General features: G+C 42.8%; 1 protein-coding gene across 1 annotated transcript in view; it reads left to right on the top strand.

The window, feature by feature from the left end:
* Positions 1 to 22,428, top strand: part of LOC141106429 (collectin-43-like) — a 30,497-nt gene that overhangs the window by 4,561 nt on the left and 3,508 nt on the right. Inside the window, exons 3-6 of the mRNA XM_073597206.1 lie at positions 1,546 to 1,644; positions 3,309 to 3,380; positions 4,161 to 4,232; positions 13,310 to 13,354. Coding sequence (XP_073453307.1) covers positions 1,546 to 1,644; positions 3,309 to 3,380; positions 4,161 to 4,232; positions 13,310 to 13,354 — 288 coding nt within the window. The remainder of the gene's footprint in view (positions 1 to 1,545; positions 1,645 to 3,308; positions 3,381 to 4,160; positions 4,233 to 13,309; positions 13,355 to 22,428) is intronic.

Below are 22,428 nucleotides of genomic sequence, written 5' to 3'. Positions count from 1 at the left end.
TCCGGCCGGCGCTCCAGATTTTTCTCAGGCGCTTACTATTGAATACCAACAGGTGAGTGTTTTCTTCTTTTTATTTTAAAATAAAGTTACACGTTTTACACTATTGGAGCTTTTCTATTTTATATCGCATCCACTTTGTTGAGAGCTCGATGTCCCAATTCCTGTGTGTGTGAACATCTCCATTACGATACCAAGACCCTTGTTGTCCCATACCAGTGCCAAGTGTTTGGTCCTTTGGTGGAGACCCGGATTAACACATAAACAGCTTACTCTGACCCTCTGTAGTGGGGGGTCATGAGTTTCTGGTAAGCGGCCAGTCTTCACATTTGGTGGTGGATCAAGCACTTTGCCTCCATACAACAAGAATTCAGTTTAAATTAAATTAAATTGATTTTTATTAATCACTTGGGTGATCCATTTATATTGTTCACATATGAACTCTTCATTTTTACTGTTGCATACGAGTAATGCATATTTGATGGACTATTAATTTATTTTAGTTCACATTCGTATTTCACTATACATGTTTATATGGTTTACAATTTATATGTTTTACATATATATATTTATTCACTTATTCACTAACAAGGTGGATTGATGACCATATGTATGGTCACTAGTCCCCTCTTCAGCGTGATTCAATTTTTTCCAATTTGATTTTATTGTGTTTGTGTTGCATAGAGGAATTCACAGCTTTTCATCTTACACTGTCTATACACTTTCTATTCTTCTTTTTTTGATCGTACTTAACAATAGCCATTTTCAATCAAGAAGAGCTAATGTCAATAGTACAGGAAGAGCCTTCAAAATTGTTGTTACCAGTCACAGATCCCCTTTGCAGGTCGTGCACTAAGAAGAATTTGACTACCTCTCTTTGTAGTGTAGGTTTATTGTCCTCAGAGATTCTGGCCAGCACTAAAATTTATACTGTATGACTAATGTAGTCTTCTTGAACAAAAAATGATCTAGAGTATCCCCTGAATTAAAAAATGAGAGCTGTTTGTAGTTCTTAAAAAAAACAACATAATTTAACCTTTTTGTATCATATCCAGTACATACAAAGTGGTTAAACTGTTTCAGTTTTGCTCAGCAGGCTCTGAGCTTTTTGTTTAAATGTGATTTGGGCAGCTGTAGAGTTGCCCGACCACTGTTATGTTCTTGCAGAGCATAGAGTTCACAAGGTCCCTCATTAATGGTTAATAAACTCATGAGTTGTAGTTACCTACTGATCATTTTGACTTCCATAATTTTTTGCCCTTTTAGAGGGGTTGCATTCGTAGTTTTTAGGTTTGACATGTTTGGAATCTATTTCCAAGACAGTACCTCTTTTATTTTGTAAAAAATACACATGGATTAAATTGTGCTTGTGTGCATTAAAATGTATTTTGTGTATTAGGTCACTGGGGGGCCCCATCAGAATTTGCTGGTGGGCCTCATGAACATTTTGCTCTGGGGTCCTATGATCAGTAGTTAATCCCCTGCTTAACATGAAACAATATATTTGATGAGAGATCAGCTTTTAACTCTTAAAATGTATTCCATAAGGTCTGCCTGGACCACCGGGAAAAACTGGACAAACTGGACCAAGAGGAGAGCAGGGGCCAGCAGGACCAAAGGGAGAAAAAGGAGACAGAGGAGCTTCAGGTAATCTCTGAACTGTAGAAAAACATAATAGATTTCCTGCCGATTCAAGAATTGACACCATGCTATAAGGTGTACAGTAGTGGTCTTCATTGGTTGAAAACAGGTGAAACATGACAAAATATTCAGCAATAGGAAACTATAATGGTTTTAGGTCAAATTAGTTTTAATTTTTCTAAATTTGGTTTACAATTTTTAAAAGCAAAGTTTTATATCTGAGGTTTTTTTCACTATGTATATAAAATATTTGTTTTAAAATAAAACATCTAAAACAGTGTTTACTCATGATGCAAAGCACTATGGGTCTTTAAAAAAAAAGAAGTACAGCAGGAGATGTTTGCTTTCAGACACTTTGTCTGACTGAGACTCTATAGAGAGCTGTTTGGTGGGAAGGAGCCCAGCTGATCTGACTCACACATGTGTGTACATTTTGAGGCTTTTGTTAGTAAAGCAGTTAAAGCTGAACTCTAGTAGTACCTTTGGTCTTGCACGTTTGTACAGTCTCCTTTCTTGTATTGAAAGTACATACAGGCACTGGTGACTTAATGCAACAATCTTTGGGAGTATGGATTCTTACTACACAGCAGGCCATTTATTTATTAAGTTAATATTCTCAGGCAGGAAGGGCACAGTATTTGTACAGAAACAAAAGCTACAAATTTACAACAAAGAAGAAAACAGACTCAACCCATGGCCAATCACAATTGGAGGTGTTAGCTCACCTACTGTGAGGAGGGTTCGTTTTTCTTGATTTGGCTGGGTCAGAGTTAGGATTTCTGAAACCATTAGATTATCCCGATCCTGCAAGTCCAAACACCGCTTGGCTGCTGTAAGTGGAGGAGTCTAGTCTACCTAACTCTAGGTAGCTCTGTACAACCAAGACATATCATTTTGCACCTGCGTATCGGTTATAATGTGTACTATCAGAAGGGATCATTTTTGATTGGTATTTCGATTTTTATTAGAGATGAACATATTCACTTGATCTTTTATAAAATGTGTGGTGGTTCCCAAACAAGTTAGAGTCAGTCTGTAAGGACCTCTTCCTTCTCACTGCTTCTGCAACTGTAGAGCTTTTTGTCAGAAACCATGAATCAAACCGAGACAGAAGTGTAGTTAAAATCACACTTGTTTATTAATAATAATAATAGTAAAAGGTAAAAAGAGCAACATAGTCAAATCATAGCCAGAGTTCAGTAACCGGAACAGATAGTCAGACAAGCCAGGATGTCAGGGAGCCAGAGATCAGTGTACTACAGGACAGGCCAGGAAACTGGAGAATCAGCGTAGTGGAACAGCAAACAGGATCAGGAACCAGAAGGGACATCAGCCAAGCAAGTCTTCAACAGGTACACAGGAGAAAGTCTCTGGATGTGTTGACCAAGGCGAAGGCAGACAGTTACTGAACTGAACAGCTTAAGTAACCAGCAGGACTGACGAACAGGATATCATCATCAGGTGAGTCACTGTGGAAAAGATTGGAGCGGGCAATTAACCGACAGCTGAGTGGCCTGCTCTGAGAAGGAAGGGCTGAGCCCAGCCCTGAGACTTTGAGGGTTTTGAGGGTACAGGTCCTGTTAGAAACTGGTTGAGGGTGAAGGAGGAACCAGGGAAGTCAAAAATTAAGCAGGTTAAACTAAAGCTTTTATCTTTTCTTGACTGATTAGGCTCTCCTGGATTACAAGGAGTTGCCGGACCACCTGGAGCAAAAGGGGAAAGAGGAGCCAACGGGGCACCAGGTAACTGGGAACTTAAAGTGAACCCTCTGTGCTTACATAATGATTTGTATGACTTTAAATTAAACCACAGAAAATAATATATGTACTATAGCTGAATGTGAACTGGTATGACTAGGTTTTCGATATAGGGGGCCTTGGTGTATGGAGGCTCATATTAGAAGTAATATAGTAAAGGGGCTGGGTGTGCAAAATAGGCCCTTGAGCATCAGTGTTTATGAGAGCTATTATTATGGATAATATGGTAAATAGGGGCTATTGCAGGTCTACAATATTGGCCATTTGGCAGCTACGGTATATTCAAAGGCAATGTGGTAAATAGGGGCATCTTTATTTAAAGTGTATTTCACTGCAAACAGATTAAACACTTTTAATTGCTTTTTAACATGCCAAAAGAGAAGTTCATTTTTAGGGCTTACATAAATGTTGAGAGATCTCATATTAGAGGAAATATGATAAATGGAGGCCATTTCTAGGTCTGCACTATAGGCCCTTAGGCCCCGATGTTTATGGGAGGCTTATTCTAGAGGTAATGTTTTAAAAATGGCTATCATTAGATCGGCAACATAGTTCACTGGCCACCAAACTAGAGTTGGGGGTGGATAGGGGCAGCCAAAGTTTTGCTATGAGGTCCTGGAATTTGTAGTTTGCTTTTAAGATTTTTTTGGTAAATACTATTTTAGCAATCCTTATATACAGGTACATCCTTGTTGTATCAAAATATAATTCTTTATGTTGTTCTATCTTTAATTCATTTGGTCACTGTATTACATGGCTTTTTAGGAGCATCTGGTACACAAGGGGTCGCCGGACCAACAGGCCCAAAAGGAGAAAGAGGAAGCAGCGGGCCTTCAGGTAAATAAGGAACATATTGTTTGTTTACATGAAGGAAATTAAGACTCATTTTTTCTCTGGTCTGCTTCTCAACCAAAGCTTCCATTTATGGTATCTCACCAAACTCTGCTGCAACTAAAACCCAACTTCAGCAAAAAAGCTTTTGCTATGGATAGAACAAGGGAAGGTTAGTGTGACATACACAACCTGTCAGCCTCACTGTACAAATAGTAGTTCCCACTTGCAGTACACCAATCTAAGTACCAGCAGATTGAGAGTTAACCCTTTACACACACATGGTAGCCACCACCACATATTTTAATAGAAACATGCACCATTCACTGCATCCACTACTGCAATTCCGACCTTTAACCCCTTCATGCTGACGTAACACACATATGCGGCCTCACTGCACTGGGCTTTTTTACATGGGGCCGTATCTATGCGTCTCTCCCTTTGTGCTGGAAGTCTCACCGAGAGGCCCGGGCCCTGTACTAAGCCTCCGATTGGCTACCACATTGATCAGTCACTGTGAAGCCCGCCCCTGTGTTTTTTTTTTCTTTCTGTTGATGGAGAAGGTTACAATGTATCTTTCTCGTTCCTTGCAGAAAGAAAGAAAAAAAAGTGTTTGTAAAAAAAATTAACCTCCACGCACCCGTGTTATAACCGAAAGACAGCTACAGCGCGGGCCTAAATTGCCAGGAGGGCGTCCATGTATGTCCTCCCATGTATGAGCTGCCTGCGTGCACAGCGCACTCTGTGATCAGCGAGTCAATGAGACTTGGCTGATCACAGATCGGAGTAAGGGGCTGATCCCGGCCCCTTACCACATGATCAACTGTCAGCCAATGACAGCTGATCACATGATGTAAACAGAAGATCATAATCAGCTTTTTTTCCCCTCACACTAATGAGGAGAAAAAAAAAGTGATTACCAGTTTCTGTCAGAGGTACATCGGACACCCACTGCGGGCTAAGCGGTGCTCACCAGTGCCACCTACCAGTGCCCACCAGTGCTGCCAATCAGTGCCACTATCAGTGCTGCCTATCAGTGTCACCTACCAATGCCCATCAGTGCCACCCATCAGTGTCCATCAGTGTCACCCATCAGTGCCACCTCTCAGTGCCACCTTATCAGTGCTTATCAGTGCAGCCTATCAGTGCCATTTCACATCAGCACACATCTATGAAGGAGAAAAATTACCTGTTTACAAAATTTTATAACAAACTATGAAACTGCAAAAACATTTTTTCAAAATGTTCGGTCTTTTTCTGTTTTTTAGCAAAAAATAAAAAATCCATCAGTGATTAAATACCACCAAAAGAAAGCTCTATTTGTGTTGCATGACCGCGCAATTGTCATTCAAAGAGTGACAGCGATGAAAGCTAAAAATTGGCCTGGGCAGGAAGGGGGTTTAGGTGCCCAGTAAGCAAGTGGTTAAAATAAATACATTATAAAAAAATAAAGAAAAATACCGAGATCAAGGTTTGATCTAAGTCAGTGTCAGGGTTAATGTTTGGGTCAAGGTCAGAGTCAAAGGTCAGGGTCAGTATATTTTGGACAGGATATATTTTTTTTAATTAGCATCAGTGTCAGTTAGCATCGGTGTGTTTTAGGTAGGACAAAAAAAAAAAAAAAAGAAGCAAAATGCACACTATTGCTTCTGGGTGTACTACAGCTACAAACAACAAATAACATACACATACAGTATGTGGTATCGCTGTGATCCTCAGGAGCAGGAGAATTTATTTTGGGTTGTTCTTTGGTGGAAGGTTATGGTAACAAGAAATATACAGCTAAATTTAAAAAAAAATGTTTTTTTTACTATTTTGGGCTAGTTTTCTTTGATAATAAAACAAAAATCAGAAGATTTCCATAACCATTTACCACTAAATGAAAGCTCAAAACGCCCTGAAAAAAATAAAGTATAATCCACCTGGATGCACAAAGTAGTTGTCAAAACTGCAAAATTGTGCTTAGGCATTTAGATTTATTTTACCCTTAGGTATGAAGGGATTAAAACATGTCTGTGTCACTTGATACCATGCCCAGATAGGAATGTAACAGTGTTTGCACTGCTATTACATAACAGATATGAGTAGTAAAAAAAAAAAAAGATTTTAGATGAAAAAAAATAGAGTATCGTTGAAATGGTAAAACAAGTGCTCCCAGCCATTTGTGCAAAGCTAACTACACCCACTCAAAAGATCCAAGGGGTGCATTGTAGGTGTGCTGGAGTGTTTTTATTATGTCTAGTGAGAACAACATTTATGCCCACAATCCTGAGTGTCTATATTTCCATAGGATAATGCTCCACAATCAGAAAACCACTATAACCTTTATTAGGATGAACTTATCATTTGTTCAAAATAAAACTTGATACACTGTATATCTGATATAAAGTACCGTATATTTCTCCTAGGAGGTATAATTAGTCCTACAAGCCTTCTAGCATAGCAGTGTTTGATGTCTGAGTGGTATCTTCTTCTACCTTAATGTAACATTACAGAAAGAATTATAGAGAAGTTATGAAGTTGAACTCTGTCAATCATTCGAGGCTGCTAACCCAGTCTCATAGATTTCTTAAACTTCACTCCATATACAATGGAACCATTTTAGGACAGGGCCTTATCAGAAGTCTTTGAAGACCCCTGGCTAATGGAAGTTCATGATGCTTCTGCATTCCTTCGAGCTTGATTGCTTTTTGCAAATATTTGGCCTTCCATGACTGCTGAGCTCAGCAAGATATTTTGATATCACTGTGCTTTTACCACCCTTTGAAACCCCACAATGTGAGGTTTGTTAGACTTCATTATAATTATAGTTAGAGCCTCCGTTTTTATTGTTGTCCCTATTGGGCAGATTCATCCTCACTTTCTCTCAGGACAAGAAGTGATAGGAAATCTCTCCAAGAATGACACAGACAAAAACACATTTCTAGTAGAGTGCGGAAGGAACATAACATCTAATAATGTTTTTATTGATCTCTGTACCTTCTTTTTCTGTGACATCTGCTCCTTCCATTACTTTTTTTTCAGTAGGTTTTTTATTCATATAAAAAGAAAAAAGCATTTTTATACAACTTTCTCTTTTAACCTGCCACCCCAACATTTAACAAGCACCCATTTGTTTATATAATGCACTACAGTTCATTTTTCTCCTATCTATCAAGATGAATATACCATTTTTATTTATTTGCTATACATCATTTCAAGAAGCAAAAAAGGAGATTCCTGGAATTCTAGAGAAAGAAGACCCCGTTAACCTTAATTCTGCACTGCACGCTTCCCTTATCTACTAATTCAGCATTCCCATATTTTTTTGAACATTTTGGCGTTTCCCCTTTTGTTTTACACAAATTTTTCCTTTCTTATTGTTTTATTAACCTCATCCTCCCATTCTACATGGGTTGGTAGATTTGACGCCAGCCACATCAGTTTCCGTGCCAAAAAAAGGCATCTAATTATTGCTATTTGTCTCCCCCACATATTATTATCCTCTTCCATACAGCCCAATAGGCATATCTTGGGTTCTAAGTCAAGAATTATTCAAAATACCTTATTTATTATTCAGATAACTTCACTCCAGTATCTATTTAACTTAGGGCACCTCCCCATCATATGAACTAGATCTCCTTTTGGGTTTCTACATCTTGGGCATTTAGCGTCTGACCTCCACCCATATAAGAATATTTTCTGAGGTGTTTTATAGGCTCTATGCAACAGCATTAACTACGACACTGTCTGTGATGGTGATAGGGTACTTAAGGGACCTATTTTCAGGATGTGTTTCCACTGTTTATTTGTTATGTCCCCCAGATCTTCCTCCCATCCCCTCCTACAGGGAAGCTCCAAATTTTTGTTATGCGGATGTATCTGAATTTCCAGATCATAATAGTGTAGCACCCTCCTAGGTAGGTGCTAGAGTAGAGTATAGTTTTTGGTCTTTCTGCTTACCAGGAAGATGGTCAGGTAAAACTTAGAGCGCTCTCTGCTTACCAGGGAGCTGGATCTATTGGTTAGGTCTGCTCATTGTGCTCAGATGCAGATCAGCTTGTCTGACTGTCCCACACTGGTCCAATAGGGAGGCATATTGGATAGTGGGAGGGGACCTGGAAAATGAGGGCACAGCCACTGTTACAGCCCTGGCTATTGACAGAGGAAAAGTGCCACATTGCATGCTGGGATACGGTATCAATGCAAAGGGCACATGTGCTCAGGAGTTGAGTTGGAGAGCATGGTCAGGAGGGAGAAGGGCAACTGCCCCTCCTTCGTGGAGGCTGTTGTACGGCCTTGGGTGGTCAATCCAGGAGCTGAACCCAGAGGTCCTGCAGAGCTGACAAGAAGGGGGACACTAGCAAGGATCTGATTCTGCCTACAGTTAGTACAGATCTTTTTTTTTTTTGGGCCTGTCCTGTGAGGGCCACCCCTTCAGCTAGAGGAGTCAGTGGATGGGTGTCAGTCAAGGGAAAGCTAGAGAGCATCCTGAAGATAAAGTAGTTGCATCAAGTCTGCTGCTAGAGAGAGCAAGAATACTTAATTCTTCCATACATGTGGCAGTATGGTAAAATCAACGTGTCTGCTTCCACAAATCTTCTAGTAGGGCCAAGTGAGAGTTGTCCTTATCTACTGTGAATAGTTCAAGTTGGAGTATCCCACTCATCCCTCCCCCATCCAAGTTCCAAAAAAATATACAAAAACACAAATACCCTGGACTGTTTATTGAGTAACGAGCAAGCAGGAGTAAGAGCTGATATGTGAAAAACCCCCAGAAACTGTCTGCAGCTAATCAGAGGAAGGCCTAAGAAGTCAACAAACAGCAAGCCCTATGGGGAAAGTGCTACAATAGTAACGCATTTTAAGGAATCTGAAATAGAAAACAAAATAAATTGTCTGAATTCAAATTTAAAAATGAATTTGAATTTGCAAATGAATTCAAATTTGAAATGGCAACCTATTGTAATAAATACAGTAAGGTATAAATGTGAAATAAGATAACAATTCCTACTTAGGCTGCATTATAGAATGGAATAGAAACAAATAGAATAAAATAGAATTAAATATCAAAGAATATAATAGAATATATAAGAATTGAATAAAAGAGAATAGAATAATATAGAATGGAAAATAAAAAAGTAGAATAGAATAGAAAATAAAGGAATAGAAAATAAAATAATAGAATAGAAAATAATAGAATAGAATCAAATAGAATATAACCGCCATTTAAAATTCAAATTTTGAATAGAATAGAATAAGATAGAAAGAATATATGTCTCCCGGAATTCTAAATTTCAATAGAGTAGGACAGAATAGAATAAAATAGAAATATTACTGTTGCCTCCTGAAATTAAAATTTTGAATAGAATAAAATGAAAAGAATATATCTGTCTTCAAAAATTCAAACTTCAAACAGAATAGAATCAGTTATTCTTCACAATGAATTCAAATCGATTCTATATTTTCGGAAAAAATTGAATCCGGTCGAATATGAATAAACAAAACTAAACTAAACAAATTTAATTACGAATGCAACAAAACAAAATTAGTAAATTAACAAATCGATCTGAAGTGAAAATAAATAATTTTTTCTGTTCTGCACATGTCTAGTGAGAGGAAATCTCCCCAATGGGGTCACCGGTAGAAATAAAAATTTCAAAGCTCAAGTGAGGAGGAGTGCTGAATAGCTCAGTTTATATTTGTAAGAATATGAAGTCCAGAATCATTCTTTTTAACCATTTCAGCCCCGGAAGGTTTTAGCCCATTAATGACCAGGCCATTTTTTGCGGTACAGCACTGCATTGCTTTAACTGACAATTGTGTGGTGGTGCGACTCTGTACACAAATAAAATTGATGTCCATTTTTCCCCACAAATCAAGCTTTCTTTTGGTGGTATTTTATGACCTCTGTGGTTTTTATTTTTTGCGCTATAAACAAAAAAGACCGGCAATTTTGAAAAAAAAAAAAACAATACTTTTTACTTTCTGCTATAAAAGGCATCCAGGTAAAAGAATCTAATTCCTTAATCAATTTAGGCCAATATATATTGTGCTACATGTTTTTGGCAAAATGTATAGCTTCTACAAAAGGTGGGATATTTTAATGTAATTTTTATTTACTGTATTTATTGGCGTATAACACACATACTTTTTCCCCCCTAAAATCAGGGGAAAATCTGTGTGCATGTTATACACGAAAGGCTGCCTCGGAGGGGAAGGAGGGAATGAGCACCGCCGAAATAGACAGAGCCGACTCTCTTGTGTACTCGGCTCTGCTCGCTGTCATGCCCAGTCCCGCCTCCTAGCATTGACGTCTCACCATTGGACCGGTGTTATGTCCATCATAGGAGCTGGGCCAAGGGGCGGGACTGGGCGGGACTGCGAGCTGAGCCGAGTACACAGGAGATCCGGCTCTGTTTATTTCGGCAATAACAAGGCTGCAGATGCGCACTGATCATGCTGAAAAGATGGGCAAGGCTGCAAATGGGCACTGATCATGCTGCAATGATGGGCAAGGCTACATATGGGCACTGATCATGCTGCAAAGAGGGGCAAGACTGCAGATGGGCACTGATCATGCTGCAATGATAGGCAAGGCTGCAGATGGGCACTGATCATGCTGCAATGATAGGCAAGGCTGCAGACGGGCACTGATCATGCTACAATGATGGGCAAGGCTGCAAATGGGCACTGATCATGCTGCAATGATGGGCAAGGCTGCAGATGGGCACTGATCATGCTGCAATGATAGGCAAGGCTGCAGACGGGCACTGATCATGCTACAATGATGGGCAAGGCTGCAAATGGGCACTGATCATGCTGCAATGATTGGCAAGACTGCAGATAGGCACTGATCAGACTGCAATGATTGGCAAGGCTGCAGATAGACACTAATCATGCTGCAATGATGGGCAAGGCTGCAGATGGGCACTGATCATGCTGCAATGATGGGCAAGGCTGCAAATGGGCACTGATCAGACTGCAATGATTGGTAAGGCTGCAGATGTTCACTGATCATGCTGCAATAATGGGCAAGGCTGCAGATGGGCACTGATCACACTGCAATGATTGGCAAGGCTGTAGATGCGCACTGATCATGCTGCAATGATATGCATGGCTGCAGATTGGCACTGATCATGCTGCAATGATGGGCAAAGCTGCAGATGGGCACTGATCATGCTGCAATGATGGGCAAGGCTGCAGATGGGCACTGATCATGTTGCAATGATTGGCAAGGCTGCAGATGGGCACTGATCAGACTGCAATGATTGACAAGGCTGCAGATGGACACTAATCATGCTGCAATGATGGGCAAGGCTGCAGTTGGGCACTGATCATACTGCAATGATTGGCAAGGCTGAAGATGCGCACTGATCATGCTGCAATGATGGGCAAGACTGCAGATGGGCACTGATCATGCTGCGATGATGAGCAAGGCTGCAGATGGGCACTGATCATGCTGCAATGATGGGCAAGACTGCAGATGGGCACTGATCAGACTGCAATGATTGGCAAGGCTGCAGATGGGCACTGATAAGGAGGCTGCAATGATGGGCACTGACCATTATTTTGCTTCAAAGTAGTTTATTTTAAAAAAAAAAACAGTTTTTTTCCTGACACGTCCCTCTGAAATTGAAGGTGCGCGTTATACGCCTGTGTGTGTTATACACCGATAAATACAGGTATTTATTTTTTTACTAGTAATGGCGGTGATCAGGGACTTATAGCAGGACTGCGACATTGCGATTGCGAATGACTAATCGGACACCTAACTGACACTTTTCATACTTTTTTGGGGACCAGTGAAACCAATACAGTGATCAGTGCTAAAAATATACACTGTTATTGTACTAATGATACTGGCAGGGAAGGGGTTAACATCAGGGGCCATCAAAGGGTTAAATGTGTTCCCTGAGAGTGCTTGCTAACTGTGGGAGGATTGCTCTGACTAGGGGAAGACAGAGATCCGTGTTCCTGCTTCTACCCTGTCAGAATGGTTTTCTGCCTTGTTTCATAGGCAGACTGACATTCTCCCTCTCTCTGGAATGGTCGTGAGTGGCTGGCAGACATCGGGTCCGCCGGACCCCTGATTGGCTCCCCCTTTGTCCAATCAGTCTCCAGCGGCACAGGCGCACCTCCTAGAGCAGTGATGGAAAACCTTGGCACCCCAGATGTTTTGGAGCTACATTTCCCATGATGCTCATGCACTCTGCAGTGTAGTTGAGCATCATGCGAAATGTAATTCCAAAACATCTGGGGTGCCAAGGTTCGCTATCACTGCCCTAGAGGCTATTGCACAAAATTCCGTACAGGTATGATTTTGCACAATAGAGACACTTTGCCGCAGTAAATATATTCAGCAAGTGGTTAAAATCACCAAGGAAAGGCTAACTTGTTTCAGGGGTTTTGAAAAAAAAAAAAACACCCTTCCACAGGGTTGAATGGGCTGTAGAAAATGGGATCTGCACTGAATAATATTAAACAGAAGCAGAGTTTACTAGGAACAATGTAACTGATATGAGTGTAGCACATTTATTTTTTATACCTATTGAGCAGATACAGTATAACAAAATGCTTTCAATGATATATGTAACAGACCAAAAGCAAGCAAGAGGACAAAAGATGGTCACCAGCATGGCCTGTGATCTCTCTGTGGCTGATCTTTTCCTATTACTGACTTACCAGGCAATGTTCTGCACTGTGTCTCTGTATGGAGGCGGCAATCTTGGAAGAGGCAGAGCTTTGCTTTCTTATGTCAGAGCCTGCAGCAAGGAGTGAGTAGCACAGTGGTGACATCTCCAAATCTCAATCCACATTCTCTGCCACAGTCAGGGGCAGCAGTGCCTTAGACCTCACACTGCAGATATACAGTTATTGGGCTGTAGGTACAGGCATGCCTAGACACCCTCACACGTCCATTAGGAGGAAAGTAAACAGACAGACTGTCATCAACACCTTTGTTTAAAATAATGATCTTCGACCAACAGATATGCATAGGCCTAAATTTATTTTGACCTTCTCCTGCACAGATAATTTAAAGTTTTAACTGTATGGGTTTTGTTTAATTAACTCTCCCATTAATTATGTTCTATAACTGACAGGACCACCAGGACCGAAAGGGGAAAGAGGAGACAGCACAGCTACAGGTAACAGGCCATGTCATTTGTTGCTTAAATAATTACATATTACATCAATTTAATTCAGTATTAAAGTTAAATTGTTAGGAAAGCATCACACCTGTCTGGTATGCTTTTTTTAGTGCATTTTGTAACGTGCGTTGTTGTATGTCTACACACCTGTAAGAAGTGGTCTGAGTAGCACCTTCCAGTGTCTAGGGTTATTAAGACTGGATGCCTCCCCTTTGTGGTGCCAAGTGTGCCTTCCCAAACTAGGCGCTTGCTGCATGACCTGAGCACACACTGTACCTCCCCTGCCTTTCTTTCAATAGTATTACTGCAGTTGCCTATCCTTCCTCTTCCTCTTTCTGGGTAGGACTTTGGTCCAGAAACATCTCCTGGTTCTCTCCTGTAGACACAATATAGCATCTATCATGCTTCCTGGGTTGCTTTGGACTCCCTCTCTACTGCTGTGGAGATGATCATGAATAACCCTCTGGAAGCCATATATTCACAAGCATGGCAGATCTTAAGCACAAGGAAAAAGGGCAGATGGTCTTGCTAGCTCAGGCTCAGCTCTTAGCTCTAATAGGTGTGGTAGTTTATTCACTCAGGACCCTTGTATTCAGTTGTATCTGCTGTTGTGAGGACACCCAATGATAGTGAGACAATACCATGCCCATGGCTTACATCAACCATCAAAGAGGCATCAATAGTCATGCCACACAAAAGAAAACAGATCTGCAGGGTTCAGCCATGACCGTAATCAGAGGCAGTTCTAGGCTTTGTGAGGCATTAGTCAAAACTTAGACATGAGGCTCCACTCACACCCATAATGGGAAACTATATTCAAGCAATAAAAATGGCAGCAGAAAGATGCACGGATCTAGCAAACAGTTCATCGGCACCACTTCCAGGGCACCCTCCTTACCCATCAAACATATGCAGCCAATAAAACATCTGGGACCCAGCAAGGTGACAAACCCTCTAGGAATTTTCCAAGTGCCTTGGGAGAATGAGGAGGGGTGTCACTGAGTTATTCTACATCCACAGGGGAAGGAGAGTTGGGATCCCAGAACAGCACGGGGAGAGAGGGGGGAGAGAGAGGGGACAGAGAGTAAGAGGGGGGAGAGAGAGAGAGAGCGAGAGAGGGACGGAGAAGAGAGAGAGGAGAGAGAGAGAGAGAGAGAGAGAGAGAGAGAGAGAGGGGAGAGGGAGAGGGGAGTGAGAGAGGGGAGAGAGAGAGGGGAGAGAGAGAGGGGAGAGAGAGAGGGGGGTGAGAGAGGGGGGGAGAGAGGGGGAGAGAGAGAGAGGGGAGAGAGGGGGGACTGAGGGAGGAGAGAGAGAGAGGGGAGAGAGGGGGGACTGAGGGAGAGGGGATGAAGGAGACAGAGATCCCTAGCTCTGTCCCTGTCTGCAGCCCCTCCTGTTCCCCATGTCCCAGTCTGCAGTCCCTGTCTGTAGGTGTGATGCTCGGTACGGTATCTTTCATGCCAGTAGGATATCCATGATGGCCAGCAGCAGGCAGGGTCTGTTCTGCTCCTTCTAGAGGATCTGTTTGGTGTGAGATGGAGTGGTCCCTGGCCACCTGCGCCTTCTACCCGTCCTCATTTTCTGGCCCCAGTCAGCCTGTTCTGGGAGGTCTTCAGAGCTCTTCTCCTTCCAAGGCTATCAGTGCTTGCTGCTCATCCTTCTTGCCAGGCCCGCAAAGGGACAATAAAATAAGCCCAGCATTTTAGAAAGAACAGCCCATGATTCTGGTCCCTTCACTGCTCTCCATCCTGACAGATCGCCTGCAGCAGCTGGCGGGAGAAAGGAGGGGGGAACCTAGCAGAGCTACAGGGGGTGAGGGGGCCAGGAAAGTACACAGAGGTGGTAAAGAGCACTGGGGGAGTGGAGAGAACTGGGAGGAGTGAAAAGCAGGGGGCAGCGGAGAGCAATGGCGGGGTTGGAGAGCACATGGAGATCACATGGGTGGGGGCAAAGAGCAGGGGGTGTGGAGGGCACAGGGGTGGGGAGCAGAGAGCACTGGGGGCAGCCAAAAAAACAGGGGTGGAGTGCACAGGGGGGCAGAGAGCACTGGGGGGCTGGAGAGCACTGTGGGGCGGGGCAGAAAGAACAGGGGTAGAGAGCATGGGGGGCTGGAGAGCACTCTGGGGAGCTGGAGATTACTGGGGGGGGGGGTGTAAAGCACAAGGGTAGGGACTGGAGAGCAATGGGGGGAGCTTGAGCATCGAGGGGCATAAAGAACAGGTGTGGAGAGCACGAGGGCTGGAGAGCACTGGGGGGAATGGAGAGCACATGGGTGGGGGCTGGAGAGAGCTGGAGAGCACTGGGAGGGCCAGAAAGAACAGGGGTGGAGAGCATTGGGGGGCTGGAGAGCACTGGGGGGAGTGGAGAGCACATGGGTGGGGGCTGGAGAGAGCTGGAGAGCACTGGGAGGGCCAGAAAGAACAAGGGTGGAGAGCATGGGGGGCTGGAGAGCACTGGGGGAGTGGAGAGCACATGGATGGGGGCTGGAGAGAGCTAGAGAGCACTGGGAGGGCCAAAAAGAATAGGGTTGGAGAGCATGGGGGGCTGGAGAGCACTGGGGGGAGCTTGAGCATCAGGGGGCAGAAAGAATAGGGGTGGAGAGCACAGGGGCTCGAGAGCACATAGGTGGGGGCTGGAGAGCATAGGGGGGAGGCTGGGGAGAGCTTGAGAGCACTGGGTGGGCCAGAAAAACAGTGGTGGAGTGCATGGAGGGGGGCTGGAGAGCACTGGGGGGGACAAAGAGCAGGGAGGAGCAGAGAGTACTGAGGGGGGGCAAAGATCAATGGGGAGAACTGCAGGCCGATACTTAGTGACCGAGAAAACCATAGATGGAGGGTCTTATACTTTTATCTCATATTATGCCCCTAACAGTGTTCAATGAAAACTCTTCGAATCCATGATACTTAAACTACGACCATTCTTTAAGGGAACAGTCATTCTAGGGGGAGACTCGAACCTACTGTTTGACCTCTCCTTAGATAAGTCCGGAGCAAAGAAACCCCAAAATGTACGTCCTCCCAGACAAAGCCTAAAAATAGCGCATCAACTAAACACCTTAGGCATGGTGGATATTTGGAGAGAACTCAACCCTCATGCAAAAGATTATAATCACTATTCAGCCCCATACCAGACCTATGCCAGGATAGACCAGATTTTCTTACCAGCCACCGACATCCCTCTTGCCATTTCCTCCAAAATTAGGGACACGTCCCTATCGGATCACTAAGGTGCCCTCTAGGGGTAGAGAGACCCTACAAATGGTGTCTCAATGAGTCGCTACTGAGCAACCCAGTGCACTGCACTATTCTTGAGAAATTCCTGCAGGATTTTTTCAGTGACGACATTAGCTCAGTTTCTCCTTCAACACTTTGGGCAGCCCATAAGACGGTGATGAGAGGGAAACTTATTCAGCTAGCCTCTAAATTAAAACACAAGCGTAAAGCAGAACGCTTGTTTTCAATGAGTTTTATCTATATTGCCGAGACCCGACAATTCATTACAGCCGTGATCAGTTTTAAATGACAATTTTTCCTTTAGAAATGTCATTTTGCTGTGGTACTGTTCTAAACATGGGAAATAATGCGCCACTTTGCAGGCATACTATGGAATTCCTCTCAATAAGCAAATCACATAAACGTAATCCTAGGCCTGATTCTTTATCCAAATTATTGATAGCCCGGGTACAACTCAATCTAGCCCTGACCACTGTGGCACAGCAGAAAAACATCTTAGAAGGACGGGTGCTAAGTTTTATTACCAATCAAGAAAGATAGGAGCTAAACTGAGCCCTAAAACACGCATACAAAGTTATCCTCCTTCCCCTAACAAAATAGACTCCTTTCTCTGAGATATACCTCTTCCTAAGATCATGGGTAGCCATAGGGAGCTCCTAGACAAACCCTTCTCTTCAGAAGAGGCCTTGAAGGTGATAAAATCACTTAAACAGGGCTCAGCCCTGGGCCCAGATGTTCTTTCTGGTGGCTATTACAAAAAATATGGACCCTCTCTGGCACCTTACATGACACTTTTTTAATTCTCTACGGGATGGAGCCCCCCTGGAGATTTAAAGATTTAAATACAGCCTTTATATCATTATCCCTAAGCTGGGGAAAGATACTAGCGAGATCGGGAATTATCGTCCGATATCCCTTATAAACAATGACATCAAAATAATTACGAAAATTCTAGCTACAAGTATGTCTAGCTTTATTGCGAACTACATACACAAAGACCAGGTGGGCTTCATACCGGGGAGACAGGGCCCGGACCAAGTCAGCAGGGCCATAGATATTATCTCTTTGCTACGATGCCATTGGGACGGAGGAACTCCCCAGAAAGGTCTTTTGATCTCAATTGACCTACAGAAGGCTTTTGACTCTGTTTCATGGCCCTACCTATTCAAAATTTTGGGAAGGTGCGGATTCAGCCCTAATTTTATGGGAACTATTCACTCACAAGTCCGGCTAATGGGTCATTACTCTGACAGCTTTAACATCCGGAAAGGCAGTAGACAGGGATGCCCCCTATCGCCGCTCGTTTTTGCAATAGCTATCGAAACAAGAACACAAATGCGCGTTATTCGTGGACGATATGTTGCTCTTCATAACGTCCCCGTTGATCTCCACCCCCATTCTTCTCCGCACACTCCAAGAGTTCTGTACTATATCGGGCCTCAGAGTCAATGCTCCCAAATCAATCGCTTTAAATATCTTGTCCCCCAAACTTTTGTCGACCAATTGAAATACTGCTTCCCCTTTACCTGGGCCTCAGAATCAATACCATATTTAGGAATCACGCTCCCCGATAATGTAAACAAACTGTATGTATCTAATTACCCCCGATGTTCCAGGGACTGGAGGAGGACCTTAAGACGTGGTCGAAGTGTGGTCTGTCCTGGCTTGGAAGGATAAACACAGTGAAGATGACGTTGATGCCCCGTATTCTCTACCTTTTCCAGTCCCTCCCCATCCCTATATCCAAAAAGGTGATTGCTAAATTTCAATATAAAATCGTAGGTTTTGTCTGGGGAAAGAAGGGTCACCGATGCTCTAGAGACATTCTCTTCCGGCTCAAAAATCAGGGAGGGCTAAGACTCCCAAACATTTGGTGGTTTTATCAGGCAGCACAACTAGCCCAGATCTCCACGGTCTATTCGAAGGGACTCAAACCGGACTGGATTGCATTAGAGAGACAGGCTGTCCCTCACCACGCAATAGACTTCCTTTTGTAGAGTCCCCCAAAACAGAGACCCTCCAACTTGGCTCCCCCCCCTTTCTCATGCTTTGTGATATACTCCACAAACAGGCCACCCTAATATCAACCATAAAATCCCTCGCCCACTATCTATGAACAATGGTGCTCCAACCTCATGGATCAGAGAGGTGGCATTTCGACCATATATGCCTTGTTAGCACAAAATTCAAACTCATCCACTTATGCTCGAGCTTGGGAATCAAAACTGGAACTTCAACTGGAACCTGAAAAATGGGTTCTCTCCTTCCGATGCTCCTACAAAGGTATTTTGAACACCGGACTAATTGAAGCAAATGTCAAATTGCTCACTAGATGGTACTATGTCCCCACCAGACTAGCAAGGATTTATCCAGATGCTTTCCCCCCTCTGTGTTTTAGGGGCTGTAATCAGATGGGTTCCATGTACCACATTTGGTGGACATGCCCACACATCAGAAGTTTCTGGAAAAAATTCTTCCATCTAGTGAGGAAGGTCACTGGTATAGCAGTTTCCCAGGACCCCACAATCACTCTGTTCAATCACAGAATAAACAACACTCCCAAACACATTTAAACTTTGATTTTCTTTATGTTTTTGGGAGCCAAAATTTCTTTGGCGGGGGCTTGGAAGAAGCCCAGGGTCTCGATTCAGGTGACAAAGTGCAAAATCTCCTGGATCATGACCCAAGAACAAATGACAGCAACACTCTTAGACAAAGTACGGAAGTTTTAAGCCATTTGGGAACCTAGGGCATTATATATCAAAGTCCCTCTCTACCCGGGTCATATCACTCTCTAAAAAGGAACTCTACTGGATATCTCCCCCTTCTCCTTCACCTATTATCCCCCTTCCTATACTGCTATTCTTTCTGCTTTATTCTCACCTCCATTCTTCCTGTCCCACATGGCTCTGTCAAGTTTGGACATTAAGGTATTATTAACTTTTACTACAAGTCCATATATAATACCTTGATATATTACTGAAGCTATCCATGGGAATAATTGTTATCCCAACATATGCAATAAATGCTCTTCAGGAAGCTACGGGATGGTGATATATCCCACCCCTGTATTGGCAGAAGGGGGGTGGGGGGCCAATTCGGAATTCCTGGTCAGCCCCAGGTGTGCCGTGTGGGCCACAGCGTGATCCCTTTGGGGTGGCCTATGGGGCCTGCTGGGGCTGTGGGGTCTGGAGTTGGCTCCACCACTTCCCCTGGATTCCCCCCATCTTATTTAATTCCCTGGATCAATGAGATTATATCACAATTTTTCTATAGGGATGTCTTATGTGCATTTATTGAGGTATATATATTTATAACAGTTTACATTCTGTTCATTTCAAGCATATAATGTTGACTGTATATCTTACATGTATATGTCCTCCTCGATTGGCCATGTTGGCCTTTGTTATGAGTTAATGTCTGTATTGTTACTTTATGTGCCTTTATTGCAAATCTCAATAAACACATTGAAAAAGAAATACTACTCCAAGATCCTTCAAAGATTAAGAATGAGTTAACTGCTTTCCCTGTTTGTTAACTAGTCAACTTAACTTGGAAAAGGACTTCTAGGACAAGATTGTGATGCTTTGCCAGCTCCTAGCTTACACATGCGGCAATCAAAATGTCGTCCAAGTAGTGGTAGAGCCTTATCCCCAAAGACGAATTACTGCCAACACTGCCAATAAAATGTTTGAAAAGATTCTTGGTGCTATGCCGAAAAAATGGCAAACGCCAGAACTGGAAGTGACAGCCAGTCACTGCAGATCTCAAATGTCTCTGGTGTTAGACACCGATTGGTACATGGAAGTATATGTCAGCCAGGTCAATTGACACTAACCAGTCCTCATGCTGAACTATCACCATGACTGTTTGCAGGGACTCCATCTTGAACCTTTTGGTGTGTATGTACCTATTTGATTTCTTCAAACCCAGACAGTAGGGAAAGCTCCTGATGCCTTGGGTACTAAAATACCCCAGATTTTGTTATTCTGGCGGCACCAGCACTATGGACTTGTTGCAGTATAATTCCTATATGTAATCTTGCAATAATTCTTTCTTCTTGAGATCTGTTGGTCATGAATGAAAGGATTTGGTGATTGCACTCCCACTAACTGTCTTTGATGTTTGTCGCCCAAACTCTCCAAAAGGAGGCTATCCTGGCTCCCACTGGAAGACACTGGTTGGGCCCAGCTTCAAAAGACTTTCTAGATGTTTAGCAGCCTGCTCTCAATTTGATTCCTTGTAAACAGCAAGTCTAAACCACTTTCACTGTGATCTGGTAAATATCATCCTGGCCTATAAGATTTGGCCTCCTGGACCCTTCTGAAGATCGACCGACTTGAACTAAAAGATGGCTGCTTCCTTTTATTATACACACAAAAGAAAAAAAGCAGCGCAGGTTTCATTGTTCACAGTATATCTCAATGTATATCAACAGAATGTCCTTATGAGCAAAAAGCTCTTTGTGAGATACATGCAGTCTATGGGAAGGGCAGTCTTTTGAAGGGAGGTGAAGCCGCTCCAGATATGCAAAAAAAAGAAAAAACAGCAAAGGCGCCTCTTAGTAAAACTGTATATTTAATGACATAATTGCATTGCCGGACTAACAAAGTGTTACATGTGAGTGCTTTTAATGCAATTATGTCATTAAATATACAGTTTTACTAAGAGGCGCCTTTGCTGTTTTTTCTTTTTTCTTTTCCTTTTATTAGACTGTGGTCACAGTCTGGACATTTCTTTTGTCACTCGCTTCATCCAGCGTTTTGCCAAACAACAACCTTCCATTATGGAGACTGTTACAATGAGCTTGTGTGAAAGCTTCATCCACCCTCCAGTGACGCAACCACAAAGCTCTCATGGCTGTGACTGAATGTGCCAGCCCTAGAAATAGATCTGTTGAAGCCTCTGCCAAAAGTCAGCAGCCAGGTTCAAGTCCCCTAGAACCATACTCACTCCTGCAGGTTGCACTTGAATAAAAGGCAATTTCTTAATGCTTTAAACATCACAGTTAATGTTGTTGCTAGTCAACAGGCAAAAATCTGCCACAGTATAGATTTTCTACAAGTCTGAGGGCCAATTCACCACAATTTCTGAGTTGAAGGGGTCTTTCTGCATTCGTGTTTTCGAAGTGGTCAGGTGCTTTTTCAATCAGTTTTGCCATATTACAGATGCGTTCCATACAGAAAAAATGCAACATGTTCTACTTTAGTTGACTGTACTGGAACACACTCTACTGATGTGACGTAGGCCGTTGGAATCCATGGTAAACACTGTTCATGCATTTTTGACTCGAGTAAAAATGCATTGGACTGCATCTGGTGTGAACCAACCCTAAATCCACTTTTCAATCCATAGGATCCCTAAAGATATGGAAAGGTAAAAACACTTGCACACCAGATGCTGGCAGGTCCCATCCACTACTGGAATTGTGATGCTTAAACATGCATTAACCAGCTTCATTGAATAAAGCTTGGAGGCCTCTTACTGTAAATTGGTTTTCTTATTAGATCTTTCACATTCTTCAACATGAGCTTTTCACTCTGTGTCATTATGAGAAAAGAATATCGTGTGCGTTTTGCGATGGTTGGGACTGTGTCTTGCCTGTGGCATGGATATTTGCTGCATACTTTCCACTACAGCCTCTATGCTTTGATATTTGTGCATCTGCTTCCTTATCCATTGTCATTTGAGGCAATCCATGCATATTATTTTCCCATCACTGCACACTGTATGCAGGTCCAACATTCACCCTGGGCTGGGCAAAGCATTTTCTATTGCGCTGATTTAAATGGATGTGAGCCTTTGCCACGTGAGCTACTTGAGGAGCATGAAAGCTGT

This window comes from Aquarana catesbeiana, linkage group LG08, assembly GCF_042186555.1.
Source record: "Aquarana catesbeiana isolate 2022-GZ linkage group LG08, ASM4218655v1, whole genome shotgun sequence".
NCBI lineage: Eukaryota > Metazoa > Chordata > Amphibia > Anura > Ranidae > Aquarana > Aquarana catesbeiana.
Note: the sequence above shows the minus strand (reverse complement) of the source record. Positions and strands in the feature narration are given on the sequence as shown.